General features: G+C 45.5%; 1 protein-coding gene across 1 annotated transcript in view; it reads right to left on the reverse strand.

Annotated features, from left to right (window-relative positions):
- Window positions 1–331: 331 nt before the first annotated feature.
- The window catches only part of LOC135994166 (ral guanine nucleotide dissociation stimulator-like 1), a 30290-nt gene continuing 7575 nt past the window's right edge, over window positions 332–23046 (reverse strand). Inside the window, 18 exon segments of the mRNA XM_065644501.1 lie at window positions 332–450; window positions 631–742; window positions 1207–1404; window positions 1929–2067; window positions 2497–2586; window positions 2829–2950; window positions 4208–4240; window positions 4542–4638; window positions 5021–5161; window positions 5495–5598; window positions 6024–6239; window positions 6893–7017; window positions 7884–8068; window positions 8508–8585; window positions 9839–10047; window positions 11686–11863; window positions 19832–20007; window positions 20093–20169. Coding sequence (XP_065500573.1) covers window positions 332–450; window positions 631–742; window positions 1207–1404; window positions 1929–2067; window positions 2497–2586; window positions 2829–2950; window positions 4208–4240; window positions 4542–4638; window positions 5021–5161; window positions 5495–5598; window positions 6024–6239; window positions 6893–7017; window positions 7884–8068; window positions 8508–8585; window positions 9839–10047; window positions 11686–11863; window positions 19832–20007; window positions 20093–20169 — 2399 coding nt within the window.

A 23046-nucleotide genomic window follows, 5' to 3' on the forward strand; every position in this document is an offset into this window, starting at 1 on the left:
AAAGATAAAACATTTAAATGCATTAACTCCAGACTAAAACTGGTGGAAAAAATTTTATGTCCTTATTGTATAAATATTAAATATTATACAAAGCTCAAATATTATATGAAGCTGAAGTATTAAAATATATTAACTCCAGGTAGAAATTAGTGGAAAAAGGTTTATATAATATTGAATGTTTCTATAGAAGTATGTAAAGATGAAATATGATTTAAACATCAAGTATTAAAATATATTAACTCCAGACAAAAACTGGTGGAAAAAAGTTTACATGCTTATAATATAAATAGTAAATTATATACAAGGTCAAATATGATACAAAGATCAAACATTAACATGTATTAACTGCAGGCTCCTCCTTTGCTGAAGCTTTTCTTCTCAGGATGAAATCGAAGTTGGCCTGGGTGTTCATGGCGTAGAACACGTTCGCCTTGGGTGGGATCACCAGCTCTGCAAGAGAGGGAGCAGAGCAAGCGTTAATTTGCGCATCACTTAGCATTAGGGGTTTATTCTCACTGGCAGCTGCGACAACGTGTCAATGGCGTTTCTGACGTCGCTTCACATTTTACTCTTTCCTTCCAAATGCAGCAGAACTCTTCAAGCAGCAGCAGCAGAGCTCTGCTTCCCCACCTTTGGCCTCGGTGATGATCTGTACCAGCTCATAATCAGCTGAGCCAGACTCCAGGTTGTGCTTCTCCATGGCTCTCTGGATGACAGCAGGAGCCTTCTCTTGGTTAGTTAGCTGGAAAGAGAGAGTTGCAATGGGAGCTTCTGCTTTATTCTCTCTTTAAAGACTTACTAATTAGCAAAGGCCTGCCTTTCTGCAGACTGCTCGGTCTTGGAAAAGATTTCCGAGAACTGATGGATCAGTTAGTGCGCGGTAGGTTCGGCCAGATACTAAAACACGCTCTTTGTGACACGTGGGGGTTGATTTAGTTCAAGACGACAGACACTGTTCTAGAAATCACAGCCTCTGCTCTCCTGAGCAACCACCTGGAGAGGTGAGACCTTGTTCTCAGCAGCCATCAACTCCACAGCAATCGCTGCCCCAGCTGTTGTTTGCAGACATCCATTAGTCTCCTGGGGTAAATACTTTCTGAGGTTTGATCAGTGAACAGGTGTTTCCAAAACTAAAAGCACCATTTAAGTCACCTGGGGTGAAAACATCGCCCACGGTAACAGCATTTTGCTGTTCCCACCACTCACCAGGATGCTCTTGTAGATGTTGCCACTTCTGTCATCTTCTAGGCTGGTCCGGATGATGCAGCTGTCTCCATTCTGCTGGTTATAAACTGGCTGCACTGGAGGCACTTCTTTTGATGTAACGGGTGTCACGGAGTCGGGGCACTTCTTGGAGCACTTGGCATCAGATGGCAGCAAGGGAGGGGACGAGATCAATCGAAATCACACTAACAACTGCTCCAGCTCAACAGTTTAAACCAGTTATGGATGCCAGAGTCCAGCACCTCATGCTTCATTTGGTTTAAGAATATTTGGTACAATTTCATTCAAAAGATCCATCAGCTAAATATGACACCCTTCAGCAAAACAGCCTTGACAAGGGCTTCAGCAATCCCGTTAAGGCAGTTTAGGTCAAAAGAGCAGAGTCTGTAGGACAAAGCTCCCTGGGAACGGAACCCAGCCCAGGCAAGGCTTCCTCTGGGCAGCTCCAACCCACAGGGCTGCTGAGCTCTGACCTCACCTGCTTCTCACTTGCTCAGCTGCTCTGCCTGCCCCAGCATTAGGCTGGGCTTATGCAGACAAGCTTTCCTCCCAAAAAACGCCTTTCCCAGAGCTCAGGTCCCTCTGTTCCACTGCAAGCAACGCTGTAGTCAAGACCTACAGGCTTGGGCAAGCGCCTGGGACCGCCGGCAGCGTCGGCAGCCTCGTGCAGGCTGTGTGTGCTGAAAACAGGGCCCAGGCCCTGCCTTGTGCTGAGGCTCCTCTGCAGTGTCGGTGACAGTGACGATTGTGACACTGCTGTCCCCAGAGCTCCCACCTGAAGCAGGTTTGGGCTGCGCTTTGCCGGGTGTGCTGTGGGCGCTCGCCCCCAAGCCCAGGAACGGCCTAGGAGAGAAGAGAAAGCGCAACAGCCGGTGAGGGAAAGCACAACAGAGCTGGGCTGAGCAAAGCTGTCACTTGCTTCAAAAATCTGACGGAGTGTTGTGTTTTCCTGTCTCCAGTGGCCTATTGTTGTATGTGTATATCAAATTAGTCTCTATATTTATTTACTCTCTTTGCATTTATAATCCAGCACTAAAATTGTTCCTTTGTCTGACACCTTAAGGTCACTTCTAATGTCTTTAGTCAATAACCCTCATGACTACTTGCACCACTAGAAAGGGACAACGTCAGACAGAAATACGTATTTCTAGCTGGTGCTGTCTCCTTACAGTACTGCAGTGCTCTGGATCCCCAGCCAGGTTTGTCAGCTGGTGTTTGATTTATTGCAGTTCATATTCAGGCACCAAACCCCCCTCGCCCCGTTGTACTCACAGGCTGAATCTCTTCACCACACTCTTCTGAGTTTTGGTCGATGTGACGCTCTTGTCAGCAGCTGCTTCAATTTCACGGGAAAGGCGGAAACTGCAGAACAGGCAATACTATTAGTTATATATCTCCAAGTGGCAATATCTGAGAGACCTTTGGTTATTGCCACTTCACAGAGGGTTGCATCCCCACAAGGAGGAACGCAGCTCTGTCTGTGTGTATTTCCACTCTCTGGGAGCAGCAGCGTGCGGCAGCTCCTGGCAGCGCAGAGCTCAAGGCTGAGAGAAACTGCCTGCGGGGGAAGAAAAGCTGCTTCGCCAGCTGGGCTGAGACCCTACCCCTCCTCATCACTTAAATGCTGCTGCCTCCTAAACCACTGCAGGAATCTGGCATCTGGTGTCATGCAATAGCTGTTACATGCAGATTGCAAGAGCTTAATTTGGGCGATTACTTCAAATTCCTAAGAAAACAAATAATAAAATAGGAATTCTAATTAGAAAAATAAAGCCAGACTCATTCATATACTAAACACACGCAGCAACAGATCCAGGACAAACTGAGTTTGACCCCAAGTTCAGTTTCAGTTGAAGAAGTGACTCTTTCAAGAACCAGTTTCTCAAACAATGCAGTTCTGCAGCTCATCCTTCCCGCTCACCCTGCGTGGCCAGAGCAGCGCTGAGAGAGGAATCACGCTCTGTACGTGGGTGGTTCTCAGGCACTAAGCAAGAGAAATAACTAGAGGTGCCTGTGATGAAAGCAGAGCCTGATCCTCTCCGGCTCTGCATGTCGTGCACTCACACTTGCGCCAGAGGAACACAAAACGCTGCCCCTAACGTGTGACTGGAACGTGATGCTCTTCCCCAACTCCGCTTGCACACACGCTTGTCCAAAATAATTCTTACAAACCCCTCATGTTAGAGCAGGTTATAGAATCAGAGCTGAGCACTCAGCGTGGTTCAGCTTTGCCGCTGCTTTGTGTGAAGCTGGACCCATGAGCACGGAGCAGCTCGTGTCTCTCATGAGCACCCTGGCCCGTGCGGTTCTGCACACACGGCAAGTCCGAGTGCTGGTTTGTGGAGCCGGGAGCAGCTGAGGGAAGGAAACGGCTCCATCACAGCCAAACCACGTCTGCTTTCAGGCCCCAGAGCGGAGATCTGGCACGGCTTCACCCGGACAGAGGAAACTCCGGCACCTTTGCTGCTACTGATCTCTGACCAACGAGGCTCAGGCTGGAGGGAAACGCTGAGCCTTGGTTTCTCAGTCCCAGATACCTGGTTCACTCTCTGCACCTTTTATCCACAAGGATTTACTGCAGCACAAGGAAGATGGTTACAAACTGTATCTCGTGGCAAGCAAAGGTCTCACGCCAGCAGGTCTGATTCACTCCCAGCACACAGAACACACACGTGTAACGTGTTCCCGTGAACGCCAAACGGGGGGAATGTGCGCGCCCCAGACGTAAATCCCGTGGCAGCGAGTGCCCTGCAGCTCCTCTTCCCCCGCTGCCCGCATCTAAAAGGAATTTCTCTTCCCACGCCGCCCCTCACAGCCCGGCAGAGGTTCACAGCGGGCCAGGGATTGTTCCTTCCTCACAAACTGCATTAACATCAGCGGCTGTCGGATACGCCTGAGCAAAGACAACAGGCCTCGCCAAGAGAATGCTCTAGCAGAGAGCATCAGTAACTAAAGATCACAGAACAGTCAACGTTCCCCTTACCCTTCACCTCTTCTCAAAATTGATCAGGCCACCCTGTTGGAAGGAAAGAGAAAGGATCAGAGGAGAAGAGCACAGGCTCGGTTGGATTTCATCACAAACAGGATGAAGTAGCGACACCCATGGAAAGGCCAGACCTGCCCTGAGCAAAGGCTTCTACAAATACCTGTTTCCAGCTCTAGGAGAAACCCCAGCCCTTGTGTACCTGAGTCTATTTTTTAAATAGATTCCTCCATTTTTAAGAACCGTACTAGAACCCAGTGGAAGATATAGGAGCAGACACAGTGCCGGGAAGGGAGGGAGGATATTTAGGATTCCAAAAATTGCCCCAAATTACGTCGAGATAGTCCTGAAGGGCTGTGTCCAGCATCACCAGATCCGTGAGGAAGGTACCAAGGTAAGGTACCGTGCCTTGCGTGACTCCCTGCAAACGATCAGAGCAATGGTGGATTAATGGACCCAGAAATAATAATAATAATAATAATAATAATAATGATGATGATGATGATGATGATGATGATGATGATGATAATGATAATAAGAATGCTAGAATATTCCTGTGTAAGCAAACAAAATACAACTAGTCTGCTTCACCAAACAGTGCTCGTGTAAGTGACGCTTTCATGACACCATCCTTAGTATCTTAGCCAGCGGTTCATGTCTGTACAGAGCGGTATAAAGCCAAAATGCTCATTCGTAACTCATCTGCGTCAAATTGTGCTGTGCGGCACTTCTCGCCCCAGCAGAAAAGCCCAGGATTTACAGACCTGTCTTCCCCAAAGCACCGCATACGGGAGTCCAGTTGGTTAGGAAAAGCGCTGAGGTCGGCTTTGATTGAGATCACAAGCCTTGCAACTCAAGCTCATTCCCACCTTCAGCAGCAGCTCCCTGCTTGTCGAGAAGTTGTCGCAGTCGGAGAAGATGTCAGACAGCTCTTCAGACATCAGCATTATGTCCCTGTACAGGAAAAGATTAAATCATTCAAGTTATCTGTAAGCACTCTAAATCAGATCAGGTTCCTATTTTTTTCCTGTGAATCGTTAACAGTTGGGCGCATAAAAGATAGCGGCACCAAAACACATCCAGTGACACACTGAACATCTACCAGGAACCTTCCTGGGATCTTCTGGTGCTCCCAGGCCCTATTTGACACAAAGAAATGCCGCAGGGACGCTGACCCTGCTGAGGGTTCTCAGTCACACTGCAGGTATGAGATTCTTGTAAGAAGGTGGATAAATGGGTACAAAGAAAGAGCACGGAGCTTTTTGCCTTTGTCTGGGGCAGCCTTACTTCAGAACACAGGCCCAAGTCTTCTTCAGGCGATAGATGGAGGTGGACTGCAGTGCTGAAATGATGGCCTTCGAGGAGGAAAAGTTGTTGAGGATCCTGCATTCCTGTGAAAGGAGTGGTTAGAAACACAGGAGCATTAAACGTCAATATCACCAATAGGTCGGTGCTCTTCTGTCTGCCCCGTGTCCTGCTTGCTGCACATTCTCCCTGCTAAGTGGGCAGCTCTACAAATATTGAGCGTCAAAAATATCACTGCCCCCTCCAGCCACCAAACACTTGATGGGCTTTGGCATTTACACCTTGTCTTCCTCACTTTCATCTCTTTGTGCCGATGCTGCCCAAACTACAACTGTGAGGGGAGGAAGAGCAACACTGCGTGCGCTGTGGCAGGGACAGTCGGTCAAAACCAGAAAGAACAAGAGCTCAGCTGCTCCCTGGCCTGGGCCCAGCACGTACAACCCCCCTCTCCCCTCCCAGCTCCACGGCACCCGCACAAGGAACATTAAATGGTCGCCAATAAACGCTTTACACGTGCGATGCGAATCCACTTCTCCAAGATCTTGGCTCTTTGCTGTGTTTTGAGTTCTTTGCTCTCCAGGACCGTGCTGACCACGCAGTTGGCGACGGTGTTGAACTGCGAGACGGTGGCTCTGATGCTCCCTGCCAGGTGCTTGTTCTCTTTCTTCTCCCTTCGGGACCAGATGCAGCCCAGACAGTGGTGGGGCACAACTTTCTTGAAGGGTGTCTAGAGGGAAACAGAGGTGTCCAAGTCAGCCTGGATCGCTATTGCCCACAGGAAGAAATGCATGTTTACAGTACAACGTGGATCTAAATCTACTATGGTATTAAAAGGGAAATATTTGTTTTTTCTTAGTTTAAAATATACACTTTGGCATAACTCTAAATAGAGTTAGGGCTTGATGCCCTAAAAGAACTGTCAGCTAAACAGTCCTGGCCAAACAAGAGAGGCCTTTGTATCACTTGCATAACCAAGGGGAAAAATTTCCATATAATTATATTCTTGAAGGAGATTGATACAAACCAACCAAATCGGAGCACTACCGTTAAAAGTACTTATACATGTCTAGGCGAGGTAGCCTAAAATAGAGTCAAAATACGCTATTTCTGAGAGGTCAAATATTAAACTTTGCAAAAAAGGCTACACAGTCTACATTCACACTTTAAGAAAAAAGACAAACACCACCTTCAGAATAAGTGAAGGAAAAGCCCAATGAATGAAGCAAGTTTGCATAACCCAGCAGAGCTGCATTCTGTGTCCCAGCAACAGAGCTGTTCTGGAACACTAGACTTACATTGACATAACTTAAAAAAAAAAAGAAATTAGAAGCCCAGAACTATTTCCCCGAGCATTTCAAGTAATAGATATGATCTACCTACCGCGTCCATGTATGTCAGCTGTTCTGCCACACGTTCTTCTTGGAAGAAAGAGAATTCTTCTGGACTGCTGATCTCCAGTTCCTCTTCATCATCCAGGTTATGCAGAGAAAGGCTGTGGAACCCATCTGTCCAGCGTGGAAAACATGAGTTAGTCAATTTATACAGCAAACACTGAATCAAAGCAGATATTTCAAAAATCACTACATGCACTAGGGTCCTGCCTGGTGTAACGGCCTCACTGTGCTGCATATTTTAGTGAGAAAGATAAGGACCAGAAGACTAAATTGGCAAAGAGAAGGTGGAAGAAAAAGAAACAGAGAGAATTGAGCTGTTCAGAGTCTCTTCGCTGAGAAGTGCCTTAACCCATTCACTAACCATTCTTTGGAAGCAAAAAAACCCACCACCCCCCAACAACAATTCCTTATTAACACTGCAGAATTTTGATAATCTACTTGTCAGTATTTATGCATTCTATAGTCTGAAAAACAGCTGAACTGTAAAGAGACAAGACTGCAATTATACCCCCAAAATATTGCCTTGAGAATGCTCTTATGTCCAGATTTTAAGGGAAGAGGAGGAGAAGGGAGAGAGACCAGTTGGAAAGTTAAAACATGCTTTGCTAGTAATACTAACGAGTAGAGAAAGTAATGCAAAATATACGAAACCCATCGTGGCTCCAGCAGCTGCAGGACAGGCACCCTGACGCCCTGGGCTGGACTCAGCAGTAAACCAGAGCTGGATTCAGGGCTGCAGGGCCTGTCTAAAGTCTAAGCCTGGGACTTTCTGCACACCAATCCTACCGTTATCCACTCCAGAGCCAACGGGGTCTGAAAAACACACAGCCAACTTGAGAAAAATGCATGTAGAGGAACTTAGCAGAAAGGAAAATTCACTCAAAGACATTTGGTCTTGTTTAATCAAAACTAGGACGCTTGTAGAACACAGGCTTGATGCTGGGAGAACACACAGACAGTAGAGAAAGGTACTTCACCATCATTCTCCAGTTCTTCTTTCTGGAACTGCCCCAAGAGGTTCTGCGCCCTCTTCTCTGGGTCAGAGCCGGGTATGTGTCTCTTCAGATAATCCAGCACTTTCAGCAGACACACGTAGTCCGGCGGCTCTTGGAAATCCTTGGCACATTGATCGAGCCAGGCTTGTAAAATCGATGCGATCGCACTGTGAGCAAATTCAAAGAGAACACATGGGTTGTATACAGCAGGTATTGATGCAATCGCATGGATCTGTATCTGATAGAATAACACTGAGACATTCATCCCCCACGTGAAGGCAGTATGGACACTTCTTTGAGCATAGAATTTAATTTGTTCTTTTTATGCAAGAAATACTATTAAGCTATTGCTTCATAGGAAACTAAAGGCTGCTTCTTCACTTCACACCTTGAGAAACCAGTGCACTCATTAAAAAAACCCTAAGATTTTCTCTGGGTTGTATTACTGGATGTGTTATGAGACAGTTGATATTCGGCCTTTACGCAAGCTCCGTGAAGCAAACAGGGCTGTGAAGTGTCCAAGGAAACAACAGCTCTGCTGCCCACGTCCTCCTCCAACACCCAACCCTGACTGGGGCTCGCTGGGCGGTGCAAAACCAAACTTACATCCTGAGCGCTGTGGTGGATTCGGGAGAATTCTGGCTTCCAACTTCTTCGCAGCTTGAGACCTCCAGGTTTCCATATCTGAAAAATGAGAAGGGTGTTTAGAGGAACATCTACTGAGTAAAAGCAAAATCCCAAATAGCGTAATTCATATACAATTAGCATCAACAACTACAAAGTGTTTTTAGCTCAAACTGCAAATCTGGAATCTAAGAGTCAGGCAAAATTAAGGAGCTTGAAGAGGAAAAAAATCCTAAAGAAACAGCCAGTATCTTCCAAACTAGCTTGTTCATTCGTAGGAAGCAGCCTGCACAGAAGAGGAATCAACCAAAACATTTTCTCTGCTCACAGCTCCAAGACCCTTTCTGCCCATTTTCATTCCAGCACACAAGGAGGCTGGAACACAACCGCTTTCTCCAACGCAGCTTCTGTTTCTCCAGTATTTGCCATTCCTTCCCATTCCAAGGGTGATTTCACACCAAGTTTTCCAGGTGGCACGTGCCCACTTGTGCCGAAACTACTGGCACAGTTGTCACCATTGGGCGTGGCCGTGGGGCCGTGAAAACGCCACTGGGAAAGAGGAAACCATGGGCACAACCCCAAGAGCAAAGCAGAATCTCTTACCTACCCAGGCAAGGCCTGTTCCTTGCAGGCAGCATTATTCTGCCCTGCCACGGTTCACAACCTCAGCACCGCCCAAGGCTTTAAAAGAGGAACTAAAGTTTCAACAATCTTATGACAAGGGCTTCATGTTGGACAATTCCACCGGGGCTGGGGAAGCTGAGGCAGAGATGAAGGGTTTGCACATATCCCCGTGCACTGCAAAGCAAACCCAGACTAAATCAGGCAAATCTGTGGTCCCTCTGACAGGAGTGGCGCAGCCACAGCCGTAGGGAGCTCAGCTGGGGACACTGAGCCTGGAGAGACCTGCGGGGAGAGCCCTCGCGTCAGCTGGAACAGCTCCTTTCAAACCACACCTTGCACCTCCTTAAATACGGGTTAGGAGGAGTTTCGGATACATCTGAGTGTGCACATTTTAATGGAAAAGCTGTATTGATTTTCTGGTGTCGGTCCCAGTTTGGTTCCTCAGCAGTCAGACCCTTCACACTTTCCCCACCTGGCGCCTGAGCTTTCATGAGAGTTGGGATGTGGGCAGCGTGCATTTACACATTGTGTGTTTATGCTGAAATCCTGAATTTTGCAGGGTTCTTGACCTCTGTCCACCAGGTTATTAAGTCCATGTCTACTAAAAGTAGTAGAAGAAATTCCTGTCAACATCCCCCTGTCATGTGTAATAAACGATGGCTCCGCTTCCATTCTGTCCCGGCTCTTACCTGTCCAGGAGCAGTTCCAGGACTGTGCTGGTGGAAGCAAAGGCCCTGTATGTGGAGAGGAGGATGTTGATGTATGTAAAATCATTATCCCCAAAGGCCATCAGAAGGGTCTCCACAAGCTTTTCCAAAGTTCCAGCTTTCAGGGTCCTGCTTTTGCATAGCTCGTCCGGGCTGACAGTGTGTTCTGCAGGTAACTGGTCCCCGTCAGCCTACAAAGTGGAAATAAAAACAAAGCACAAAGCTCAGACAGAAGCCAGATCCCTAACATAGCTTGCACAGTGAAACACAGATTCAATTCCATCTTTTCACAGGAATAGGGCATCTCTAGTTACTAAACGATTTTGTCAGTTTTGGCTCTCCAAACACCAAATGCTGTGTCAAATACTGGAGGATTTTAATGAGTTTAAGAAATTTCTCTGACATGCTCCACAAAATATTACATAGTCCGACTGCTATCACGTTATCTTATGATCCCATCACATATTATTATCTAATAGAAACAAGCTGTAAGACAATTTCTGGAAGCACCGCAGGTTTCCATCTCTTCCAACAGAGGGAGGTGTTCTCTCTCAGCATCTCCACAAGTCACCTTTGTCTTTGCAAGTTTTGTTAAGACTCTCTGTTACCTCGACATCTACAAATAACTTCAGAAACATCTGATTTATCAGGTTTATTAGACTTCTTGAAGCACAAAAGATCTAAGTTCCTTCACTTAATGGTACCTCTACAAGAACTTACTAAGCAAGATTTCAAGCTTCTCAGTACTTAAAGGAACTGGTAACAAAGTCCAACTCACTCAAAATGAACGAAAACTTGTATATTCCTTTCAACACGGGTTCTGTGAAATTTTCAGTTAGAGCTGCATTTCTCTCAGACACATCCAATAATTTACCATCTCACGCTTTTCAGCTGAAAAGCCTCCAAATCACTCTACACATGCAGCATCACTAAGAGCTCTTCCCTTGAGAATGTGACCAAGACCTGGCAAACTCCTTCTACGTACAAGGAACAAGACCCCCGAAACGGGAAAAAACTCTACTTTTCTAAAGTATCTTTACACAGACATGCTCAAAATGCTCCCCACCTCTTGCACAAAACCATCAGCTGGGAGGTCAAAAATACTTTCTAATGTTTCTCCTGGTAATAACAGGAGGCAGAGATGGGAAATCTGCTACTCAAAGTCTTTATACTACCAACCTGGACACAACGGTGCAGGCAGCAGCAGCTGCCAAACCGAGTGCCTGTGCATTTCAGCTCATTGCACTTACCCCTAAAGCCTTCGTGCTTGGAAATACCTTTGAAAAACAGTACACAGCTGTAATTCTTGCAGAAAGGCAGACAATTAATTTCTCAGCCGGCTGAGAAAGCAATATGAAAATAAGACCCAAACCTATATTCACTTAAGTTTTGAGGAATTTTCCACTGACTTTTCAGAGACCTTCGTTAGTCAAAAGACCGAGACTATTTGTTTGGGAGACCTGAGACAGGTTCCTAACAGCAGAAATGAGCCACAGCCAGTCCAAAATAATTGACAAATGTTCAACTTCTCAGGCCATGAGTTAAACTCTTATTTCTGCACTAAGTACCATCTGACCCACAGCCACTACTGGTCAAATCTGCTTTACACATCAAGAAAAAAAGAAGAGTCAACACAAGCAGAGAGTTGTTTCAGACGATACAGACACACAACTTCAGTGTTTTGTTGGTTTGGGTTTTTTTTTTTATGGTGGGAGCAGTCAGTACTAAAAGTTAATATCATAATGATCCGTGTGGAATTCAGCTCCCTGGAACAGGCTCCAAAGTCTGTGAGCAGCCATGCAAAATGCCACCGTGCCAGCTTTACTTACCCTGAGCCATCTTGCTCCTTCATTGGCAGTCTGCTGGATCTGCCCTCTTTTCAGGGTGTCACAGTAAACAGCTCCTTCTTGTGCTGCTTCACCTCCATCCTCAGTTGTGCTCTGCCAGGAAAAGGGCAAAGAAAAGCAAGTAAGAGAGAAAGGAACATGGTCCCTGCACAAGCACCAGCTGCAGACACCAGCATGCCAACACGAGGATCTCAAACCGCCTCAAAAACACTCACTTAAGTTGCTGCTTTTTGGCTGCCTTTAGTTACCTGGGGTTTTTGGACTTATAAATGAAAGCAGAGAGGAGCTGAGTGCACAAATTACCATACAAGCCAAGGAAAGAGGCAAGAATTAAACCAGAGAGTACAGATCTCCTGAACCCCAGCACTAACAGCCACTGCATTAACATGCTGATACATGTTGAGGAGCAAAGAACAAGAGAATTGAAAATAGACGTAACAATTAACTTTAGAAATACATATACTGGTCCCTCTGCAACCACATAATGTTTTTCATCAAACATACATCTTGAGCAACTAAATTTCATTTCTCTAGTTACCAAGAGTAGCATTTACATTTTGCAGTTTTATCCATTCATGCTCTTGTATATTGTTCTCACACTGTTCACAAACCAGCTGAATACAAGCATCCCTGGGCATAGATCCCAGTAATTCAAGTTGCTGTGGTTCAATATCTGCTTCCAGGAGGCAATTAATCCAAAGTGCCATGTTTGTGTTATTACAGTTTGTTGCAATGCCTCTGCACCGACCGCTATTTTGAAACAATCGTGTGATGCTCCTGTAGTCATCAAGGGGGATGCCAACCAAGCATGTGTGGAACAGGTTTTCTGGAGATGCCATAGCTAGACATATAGAGTCCTGGCCAGTCGTGTTGGCTAAAGTAATCCACATGTTAGTCTTTGTCTGTGCAGGCATTCAAAACGCAGCAGCCGCAGCAATCATCGTCAGGAAGATAACGCAGGATTCAAATTTACACCAGCAACCATCGCGGCCCTTGATCTGTAAAGACACAAGCATAGCCTCTCCCCCAGGTTATCATTTGATTTGGCCCTTCCCATTGACCATTAACTAGTGATTTGACCATAACTAATGTAGGTTCTTTCTGATTTAGCATGTGTTTGGGTCATACTTGTAAAGTTTTTCATCACAGGGGGAATTTGGGCTGCACTACTTAGATATAGGTGGTTCATCACATACAATGCTTTTGACAATCAGTTTTGTGATGTTTCCTCTACTTCTCCCTCTTTTTGTTTTAAAAAAAAATTCAGAATCAAATGCATATGTTGGACCTTGACTACATACTCAGAATCACAAATCAAATTTAGAGATTCCTCCTTAAAAAGCTTTAAGTAATGTAAAGCTGAGCCAAGTTCTACTAATTGGGTTGAACCTTCAATAATTTTTGCAGAATGATGCCAATTGTTATCTTCATGCCAGACCACTACAGCTTTATGAGATTACCCTGAACCATCAAGAAAAAACTATGCAAGCATATGAGATCAGACCAAATACAAGCATGGTCTGTGGCCTGATATGAAAGTCTTGTAGGTTCTGCAGCAATTTACATTTAGGCATGCCAAAAGCTATACTGTTAAGAAAATCAGCTAGTGCAATTTACAAGGACATAGATTGCAAATAAAAAAAATCAAAATTAGATTTCACAAATGGTACGTATATGACAAAAGGATCATGGCCTATTAAGACTTAAATTCATTCCCTGCATTTCTTGATCAGAGTAACAATCAGTATATCAGTCTGTTAGCATTCTCATCATACTGTCCCACAATAGCCACAGGTTGTTTCTATGTTGTAGCTATAAATAGACAAATCTGCAAGTCCAATTGAATGCAGTTAGTCTGTAAGGTTGTAAAAAATTTATTCATCAAAGTCTCTAACTCCATTTTGGCTGTCATATTTACTGGATATTGTTTTCCCTTACTGGACTGAAGTCCTGTTTCAGTTCTATCAATGTGGTGTTGGCTTTACCGAAACATTGGCTGCCAATACTGATGGATATACAGCATTCGAAATTTCCTTGGAGATTTCTCACTTGAAGCAAGCAGATCTGCACCATCCAAGCAGCTTCTTGTAGGACATGCAACTAAACAGAATTCTCAGAAAATGTTATTTGAGCTTACAATTTAATTAACAAATCTTGACCTAAGAGAGGTATAGGGCTTTCTGGCAAATATAGAATCCAGTTATTAAAACTTTGTTCCAAATTTGTCATCCCACTGGTTTCAAAAAATGGCCTTTCTTTCTTTCTTTCTCTCCCATGATCTCAAAAACTAGCACAGTGAATTTACTAAGAAGTCTCTTACAACTAGTTACCACAGAATAAGTCCATTAAAACAAACTTTTTGGTTTAATTTCCCAGCTTCATTAGAACTATGAATCCACTGGCAATGCCTTTAAATTTCACCCTCAGACTCCTTCATGCAGTATTACAGTTCTGTAGCAGTAACATTGCTGGGGGTGGGTGTGGTGTGAATAAAGCCTCCCTCTCACCTCCGTATGAGATGGTAAGATCTCTAGCCCAGCATGAAAAATCAGTCCAAACTCCACATCAGACCAGCTTGGTTCCAATCCACACCCAAATCAGCACCAGTCTGACCCAGAGAAGCACTCAGCACTCTGATCCCCAAAGCTGACCAGCGTGAAAAAACCAACTTCAGCAAGGAGGCAAAACGATGAGCTCCTTACCCAGATGTGCCGGAACCTAAGAGACAAGATGGAAGCAAAAAGAAACAGCACCAACAACCCCTGATTTAGAGCCGAGAAGGAACACAGTGCCACAACAAGGACAGATAACAACACTCCAGGAAAAAAAGACAGAGGAGGGGGAAATAAAGCCCGCATTTCTCCACTTAGCAGCGGGCAACCAGGTTTTTATTTTTTTTTCTTTCTCTTCTCGCTGCAGTGTATCTATAACCAAGGCCACGCAAGTGCTGTAATCACTGGTGCTAAGGAGGAGTTGCCAGACTGCTGGGTTTAGGTTGCTCAATGTAGGTGATTTTTGGTTGAAGTTGCTTTCCCTTGGTTGTTTTAGGTGGGCTATGTAAAGTTGTTTTCGGTGAGGTTGTTTTGAGTAGTTTGGATTCGGTTGGTTGAGGTGGTTTGGTTGAGGTTGTTTAGATGATTTTAGGTTGGGTGATTTATTCGGTTGTTTTGTTTTTTTTCTTTTTTTTCAGTAGGCAGTTTAGGTAGGTTGGTTGATGTCTGTGTTTTTTAGGTAGGTTGGTTTAGGTAGGTTGGATTTCCATGAGTGAGGTTGCTTGGAGGGTTCTGTTGAGGTTATTTGTTTGAGGTTGTTTGACTTGTTTTCAGGTAGGTTGGGTTAGGTGATTTGCTTTGGGTAGGCTGTTTGAGGTTGTTTAGGTGTTTGGTGGTGGTTTAGGTTGAATAGGTGGTCCAGTTTGGGTTTTTTGGTAGTTTTGTTTTTGTTTGGTGGTTTAGGTTTTTTTGGTCATTTGGTTGAGGTTGGTTTAGTTGTTTGGGTTGTTTGAGGTTTGTAGTTTTGAGTTGTTTTGTGCTGTATGAGGTTGGTTGTGTGTTTGTAGGTTGTCTGTTTGTCAGAGGTTTCATGTTGTTTAAGCTGGATTCTTTTAGGTCATTGAGGCTTACTTGTTTGTTTTTGGTTGGGGTTGGTTGCTTGAGGTTGCTTGAGGTTGGTTGAGGTAGTATGTTGCAGATTGTTTAAGGTTCTTTTGAGGTTGTTCATGGCTGGTTCTTTGAAGATTTTGAAGGTGGATTGGTTGAGGTTCTTGAAGGTTGGTTGTTTCCAATCATTGAATGCTGGTTGAGGTTAGTTGTTCTATGTTGGTTTGTTTTAGGTAGGCTGTTGTAGGTAGGTTTAGGGCCAGCATGGTGGAGAACAAGCAGCAGGCTCCCAGGCCAAATGGCCCAAAGAAGCCGTGGCAAGGGGCCGTGCTGAGCGCTGCAGAGGAAGGCAAAAAACCCCCAGAGAGACTTGCTGTCCCACATGGGGGGAAAAAGAAAGGCTTCCTCCCCCCAGCTGCAGGGCATGAGAGGCCATCTTCCTGGTTCTTGAGCTGCAGGCAGGAAGCGAGCCAAAACGGCCCAGAGGAGCTCTGGAAAGTGGTCATGCTCAATGCTGCAGAGGAAGGCAAAAAACCCCCGGGGACCAGTGCCAATGTGCCCCGGGGGAAAAAATTCCTTGCTGAGCCCAGTGCTGGCCATGGGCTGTTCCCTGAGCATGTGAGCCAGACCTGGCTCCTTGTCCCAGAGACTGCTCACGCCTCCCAGGAGCTGCCCATGTCCTCTCCTGCCTTGAGCTGGAGCTATCTCGGGGACTTCCCAGAGTGCCCAACTGCCTCTGAGCTGATGGACCTTGGGGGCAAGAATCCTTGCTGTCCCTCTGTAGGACACCAGTGGGTGTTCCAAAGCACTGCAAGCCCTTGCAAGCCCTCGACATCCTATCTCTTACGGCTCCTGAGCGTTGCTCGGTAGGACATGAGGATGGTGAGCTCTGCAGTGCTCCTGAAGAAGAAATTGCCTTGGTCTTGCCACTGCTATCCAGTTGAAAAGGATTTGCATCCTCACCTGCAGGATTACGATATAGTACAGGAAATGGCACAGAGTTGGCAGATTCAACAAGCGACGGCTCGGCAACGGTGGAAGGAACCGATATATTCTCCGATAGATCCCAGTCCCCTATTTCCATAGCTTTAGCCTTCACCTTTTTCCAAAAGTGCACAGGGTCTCGCAGTTTAACTGTAACCGAAGCTGGAGGTAAATCCCAGCTTTTTGGATAGTTCGGTTTACGCCCCAAAAGTCCACCCCCACCCTCAGGAATTTGCTCCACAGCAGCGGGGGAGGGGGGAGGGGGCAGGCTGGGGGGACTAGGATTTTTAAGAATTACGTCCCTGGGCTTGTTCTGGATCACCACAAGACTATCTTCCCCATCTGAATCCCTAGGCAAGGGAGGGTATAAAAAAAATGTCCACTTTTTTCTTCCGTGACTGGTAGCGGCGGGGCAGAAGCTTGACCCGTGATTAACGGCGGCGCAGCAGAAGGTTGAACCGTGATCGATGGCAGTGGAACAGGCGGTTGAACACACTGTCCTGACTCGTGCTCAGGGGGCCTCTACCGAGACTATATATGACTCAACGCTGCTTTTTCATGTGAGTCCTTCATAGCTTTTACTTGGTCTCGGGGCCACACATATGTAGATGAGTCGTTCAAAGCTTTTGCCTGATCTCAGGGCCACACATGTACGCTCCTCATCTATTCCTTTTAACTTTGCAGGAGAGTGCTGTGGACTCTTACCCTTATCCAAATCATCAGATAACACGGACTTGAGCAGTGTTGACAAATCTTCAGTAACAGGGGGGCTTGGAATAGAACATAATGTTGCCTTTTCCTCCGAAGCTAGCCCAGAAGAACCAGGAAGACCATCCCGCTCCGCTGCCTCTGCCTGATCCCGTTGTTCTTTTAACCCTTTCAAAGTCTCTAGTAGCAAGCGCCACGTTGTTAACAGTTCAGTTGCTTCTTTGGACCCTTGGGTAGCATTATCAAACAGTTTATTTCCCAAGTCCATCCATTGTGACACACTAAATGCTGTCACCGTATTAACCCCTAGACCTTGTGTCTTGCCCCATAGTAACATTTTTCAGAAAGTCAGTTCTGGAAGGCTAATACCGTGCTTCTTCAGAAGCAGCTTCCATATAGGTAATATAACCCCCTCTTCTTTACATAAATTCTCCTCCATGTTCCCAGTAGCTCCCCTACTCTTGGCGTGGTGTCTTTTCAAGGATCCAGATCTTTGGCAGCTCCCCCCTGCTGCTCTATTAGCTGTACCAGGCTCCATCTCCCCAGCTCCTCATCGGCTGTCACAGCTTCACCGCTGTCTCTTCTTCATGCGAGATCCTTCTTCATGGAGGATCACGTCAGGGTCACCAGATGTCGCGGTTGAGACGGACGAGCGACATGGACCAAGTTCTTCCAGGATGAAAGTAGTAGATGCCGTTTATTGCTACAAGTCCATTTTTATACAGTTTTACCAACTCATGTGTTTCTTCACCATTGGTTAAAAGTTACAGCAGTAACATCTCATTGGCTAAGTTGCTATCATCAATGTTACTTTTCTACTCCCTTCTCTCTCACGGGTACATCCCTTCTCTCTCACGGGTACACTTTAATATCTCCGGATACTCCTTTACTCCCATGTCTCTCATGGGTAAACCTTAATATCTTCAAGGCTGATGTCTGTTCCCATACCTTCTGTCAGGGAATCCATGGACCCGCCTTAGTTTCCCCAACGGTGTAGTACACCAGTGGGTGTTCCAAAGCACTGCAAGCCCTTGCAAGCCCTTTACATCCTATTTCTTATGGCTTCTGAGCATTGCTCCATAGGAGATGTGGATGGTGAGCTCTGCAGTGCTCCTCAAGAAGGAATTGCCTTGGTCTTGCCACTGCTATCCAGTTGAAAAGGATTTGCATCCATGAGCCGAGCTTGGAAGGTGGCCCTGCCAGCAGATTGTCTTGCAGCGGAGAACCTCCAGCAGCCTCATGCAAGGTTTTCTTCCCTCAGGCCCTGGCCTGTGATTCCAGCAGCTCCTCAAGTGCTTCCTGTCAGATGTGCTGGGGCTGCCCCCGGGCCAGCTCTGGCAGTGGACACGGGAGGCTGCTCCTCTGGATCCTGCGTGGGGCCTGGTGACCACTGCGTTGCCGGGTGCTGGCATTGTGACATGGGGGTGACACAGCCGCATATGTGCAGCCCTTTGGAGGAAGCCTTTGAGGTGCTGGCTCCGAATCACTCCCTGTACTTACAAAATAGGGGAGTAAGCAACCTAAGAGTGTCCCTTTTTTGCAAAAAGACAGTGTGGATTTGTTGCCAGTGCAGCCTTCCTTGCAGTAGCAATACTGCCTGTGGTATCATGTATGGAGCCCTCAGGGCTCGCTCAGGGCTTGTCATGCAGAAATCCAGGCCTGACAGAGCAGAACTGCTCTCCTCTCCTCTCCTCTCCTCTCCTCTCCTCTCCTCTCCTCTCCTCTCCTCTCCTCTCCTCTCCTCTCCTCTCCTCTCCTCTCCTCTCCTCTCCTCTCTTGTCCGCCAGTCAAATATCAGAGATTGTTTGCCTGAAAGGACAGGGGGGTTTCAGTTCCAAAATCAATGTCAAGGACACATAACACAATGGTTTTTCTTTTATTTTGTTGTTAATTTATTCATTTCCTTGATTTTATGTTACTTCATGTGATGTTATTTCATGTCATTTTTTTTCCCTTTCTGACTCTGTTTCAGAACCCAGGCTCACAAGCATTAGCTCAAGCCCAAGTGTAGCCAGGAGTAGGCTGAGGCATTCTTCAGTTTAGAAGGAGAAAACATCCCTTGCAGGCTGGCAAAGGCAAGTCCCAGAGCTGCAGAGAGCAGCAGCAGGAACAGAGGCCAAGCTGTCCGTGGTTCCTGCAGAGGGAGAACCTTGACAAGGAGTTGTGGGACTGACCATGCACAAAAGAGGAAGAAGAAGAAGAAGAAGAAGAAGAGGAAGATACAAGGAATTAACTAGTTGACACTTTACTAATCAATACTTAAAGAACTAACACTTAAGGAGCTAATGCTTAGAGAGCAAATCCTTAACCCACAATGCTTAGAACCCTTAACCCACATTACAATTGTATAGCTTTGCTTAACCTTGCGTATGAGAAACAAAAGTTTATTGACGACTTTAGAGGCCTTGCAGGGGAACAAAATCTTGGATGCATCCTTGGTGCATGCCTGGGTGAATTAGATAACCAAAACTTGGACACAGGGCAGGAGATACGCCAGTTCTAGCCAACTCAGCAGTCTGAGTCCCAGCCAACTCATCACACCAGGCCAGAGGTGAACGTGTACAGACAAGATGACCCCGGTCAACGATCACTGCGCAGGTGCAACCAGGAGGGGCCAAGGGTGGAGACTATGGAAATGATTTCCCGGAACTCATTGTAATAAGAACCGCCTTCTCGGGGAGAGGTTATGAATATGTGTAGGCGTTCCTAGAACTTTCACGAATATGTAACAGTTTATGGTATTTAACTAAGCTCACAGCTACTGGAAATTTGCACACGTCTTTGGTGAAAATTATTTCCCCGTGTGTCCAGTGCTGAAATAAACATACCTGCTTTACAATCTTACAGGTTGTAAGGTCACTTTCCGCCCGTCATTTGGCGAGCCAGCCAGGAGGGAGTTCTCCTTGGCTGCATGAACAGCTGAGAACGGACGACTTTGGCGCGCCCCGAAGCTTTTCTTTCTGAAGACCTCCGCTCCCAGCTGGTCATTGCAGGAGTAGACTGAGACCTCTGGCTTTACAGCGGGTAAGGCATGTTGCAATAAATTGCAATTGCATTTTAACGCGGGGGAGCCAGTAAGCCGTAGTGGGATGCCTTACGCATGGCCAGGGTTTCCGCAGTGGTGTACCTGGGAAGTGGTGGGGGTTTGCTGTCCGAGAGTCGGCCGCTAGTGATCCTGGGAGTGGATTGAGCAACCCTGAGATTCTGCGTCCCGGTTTCGGGAGCCGGGACGGACCTCTGGTAATGATTTTAGCAAAGAGGAGAAGGGTAATGCAGAATCAGTTTTGCAGCTGCTGAGAAGTAATAGTCATTTTGTAGCTGTGTGTTATTTCTTGTAAGTGCCCGGGCATTCCATGCATTCCATTCTAAGCAGTATCCAAGATAGCTATCTGTCATAAAGTTAACCAGCTGGTAAAAGTGTCTGTGTGTCTGTGTGAGTGTGTGCGTGTGCTAATTACAGTAATTACTGTTTAAATGTATGGTGATACACTTTAGCCTGTGATCTGTATAAAGCGGAAGACGAGCTTTAAACACCTCGATTTAAGTTATGTGGCAAGAGTTAAATTACAGTGTGCGCGGTGTAAGAAAGTATATGCAGATATGTTTTTCACCCTCCGAAAACAGGGACTTAATAACAAAATGGGAACCGGTTCCGTTAAAATACTAAAATACCATTTTCCTCCCCTTAGGATGCATCCTTACACATTAGAGTAATTTGGGCAATCCTGATAAAAGAAAGTTTGAAACAATATTGTATTCACTTGTGGCTTGAATGTGGGATTATAGCAACTAGTTGCAATTAATGTTGTTCTGCAGAACTTGAGAAAAATAGGATGAAGTACAGTACTGAAGTTAATTTGCTCTTATTGTTATCTAATGATTTTGAGACCAGAAAAGGATTTAAGTTGTTAAACTCTGATTCGTATTGAATTTATGTGCTAGTTGGAGATATGGAAAAAACAACAAACTAAATGTTATGATGGATGTGAGCTTGGGAGAGGTTGTATTTAAAAGTGGTTTAAAAGTGGCTAGAATATGAACGGAATTGTATCTAGGAAAATGGAAGTAATGGACTTATGTTTAATATGCTGTTTTTCTGGCATTTGTAAGAAATTGCAAAAGGTAAATGGGACTGAGGAATGTAACTATTGCTGAGCTAATTGGAATTGCATATAAAGTGTATTATGACTGGAATTAAATGAAAAAACAACAACAACAAAAACAAAAATAAGAAAGCGAAATATCCCAGGCCTGGACTGTACAGCTTGAACATAAATTTCAGGCCTATGCCAAGGTGTAAGATAAGCTCAACCTCCTCCGTCCGCGTGGCCTTGCCTTGTGTCTAAACTGCAGCAAGAAGAAAAAAGAAAAAAAAAATAGAGAAACCGCTGGTAGAAGCAGCGAAGTGGGGGGGAGGAACGTGGAGCGTCGGGGGAGGACGGGACCGTGGTGGGGGCAGTCGGATACCTCTCAGGGTAGCCCTGTATCCTCTCACACCCGAAGCAAGGAAACATTGCAAGCTCCCCTCAGAGGGGCAGTGGCCCAGAGCGGGAGTCAGTCTTAATAAGGGTACCTTTCTCTTCATTTGATCTTGAAACACAGAAAACAGTAACCAAGAATTATCGGAGCAATTCTGTGGGGGTCACCAGACATTTCCAGTTTTTGATCGAACAACATAACCCCAATTGGAATGACATACAATTGTTATTAGAACGTATGACATAAACTGAAAAACAGCTAATATTGAAAACAACCCAAGATTTGGCTATTAACCAAACCGGTGATGCAGGAAGAGATGTGAAAAACTACTTCCCTTTACAGGATCCCCATTGGGATCCAAATAGGGGACCGCACATGGGATTATTAAACCAATATAGAGACTGGTTTGTGAAAGGGATGGAACAAGCCATCCTGCAAACGATTAATTGGTCAGCCTTGTACAGTATCAGGCAAGGGCCAAAAGAAACCCCCACAGAACTCCTAAATAAGTTGCGAGATACCATGAGAAAACATACACCTCTTGACGCGGGTTCAGAAGTAGGGATACAGCAGTTAGTGTCATTATTTACAGGTCAGTCAGCAGATGAAGTTACCAAAACTGAGAGCAACAGAAAGTAGAAATTTGGAAATGTTGTTAGATGAAGCTTGGAGAATATTTAGTAACAGAGAAGAGTAAGATTGTCGAAAGGGTAACAGTAGGGAACTAAAGAGGTTGGAAGGCTTTGAAAGCCTTTAGAGAGAGATCAACATAGAGTGGGAAAACGAATGTCGGAGAAGGTACAGAGGAAGTAGGCAGAGAGAGAATCGGACAGTAGCAAGTTTTCAAAAGGACTGATGGGACGGGAACCTGGGGAACCTAGCGGATCCATTAGTTATAATGAAGCTAGGGAAAGAACAAAAACAAGTGGAATTTTTGGTAGATTGCCAATAAGTAACAATTACATAGTAGGTAAAGGGAGTCACTGACCAAAGTGAAAAAGCATATTTTGTGAACCTCTGAAATACAAATTGGATAAACAAGTGGGCATTCATAAATTTTTATATATGCCCAATTCCCCGAAACCTCTTTTGGGGAGAAATCTGTTGGAACAAATGGGTGCAGATTTGAAAAAGGAGAAATTACTCTGGACGTAAATGATCAGCAATATGTGCAAATAATGAGCTTGCTTTTAGCAACTATTCCCACAGAGGGCAAGATTAATGGAGAAGTCGTGAACCAAGTGTATCCTGGGGTATGGGCTACTGATGTACCTGGAAGGGCCAAAATTGCTCCACCTGTCGAGGTAAAAATCAAAGAAGGACAAAAACCAGTAAGGATAAAACAACACCCTTTGAAAAGGGAGAGAATTCAGCTGGTGATAGAGAATTCCTGCAAATCTGGTTATAAACAAAATAACAGAGGATCTCTACCCAGTGGTAGCAAACCCATGCACCATTCTGACTGTATTAACCCTGATTTGGTTTACTGTTTTAGATTTAAAAGATGCCTTTTTTTTGCCTCCCTCTCCATGAAGCCAGCCAGACAATATTTACGTAAAACCCAGCTCACATG

Source organism: Caloenas nicobarica, chromosome 14 (assembly GCF_036013445.1).
Source record: "Caloenas nicobarica isolate bCalNic1 chromosome 14, bCalNic1.hap1, whole genome shotgun sequence".
Taxonomy (NCBI): Eukaryota; Metazoa; Chordata; class Aves; order Columbiformes; family Columbidae; genus Caloenas; species Caloenas nicobarica.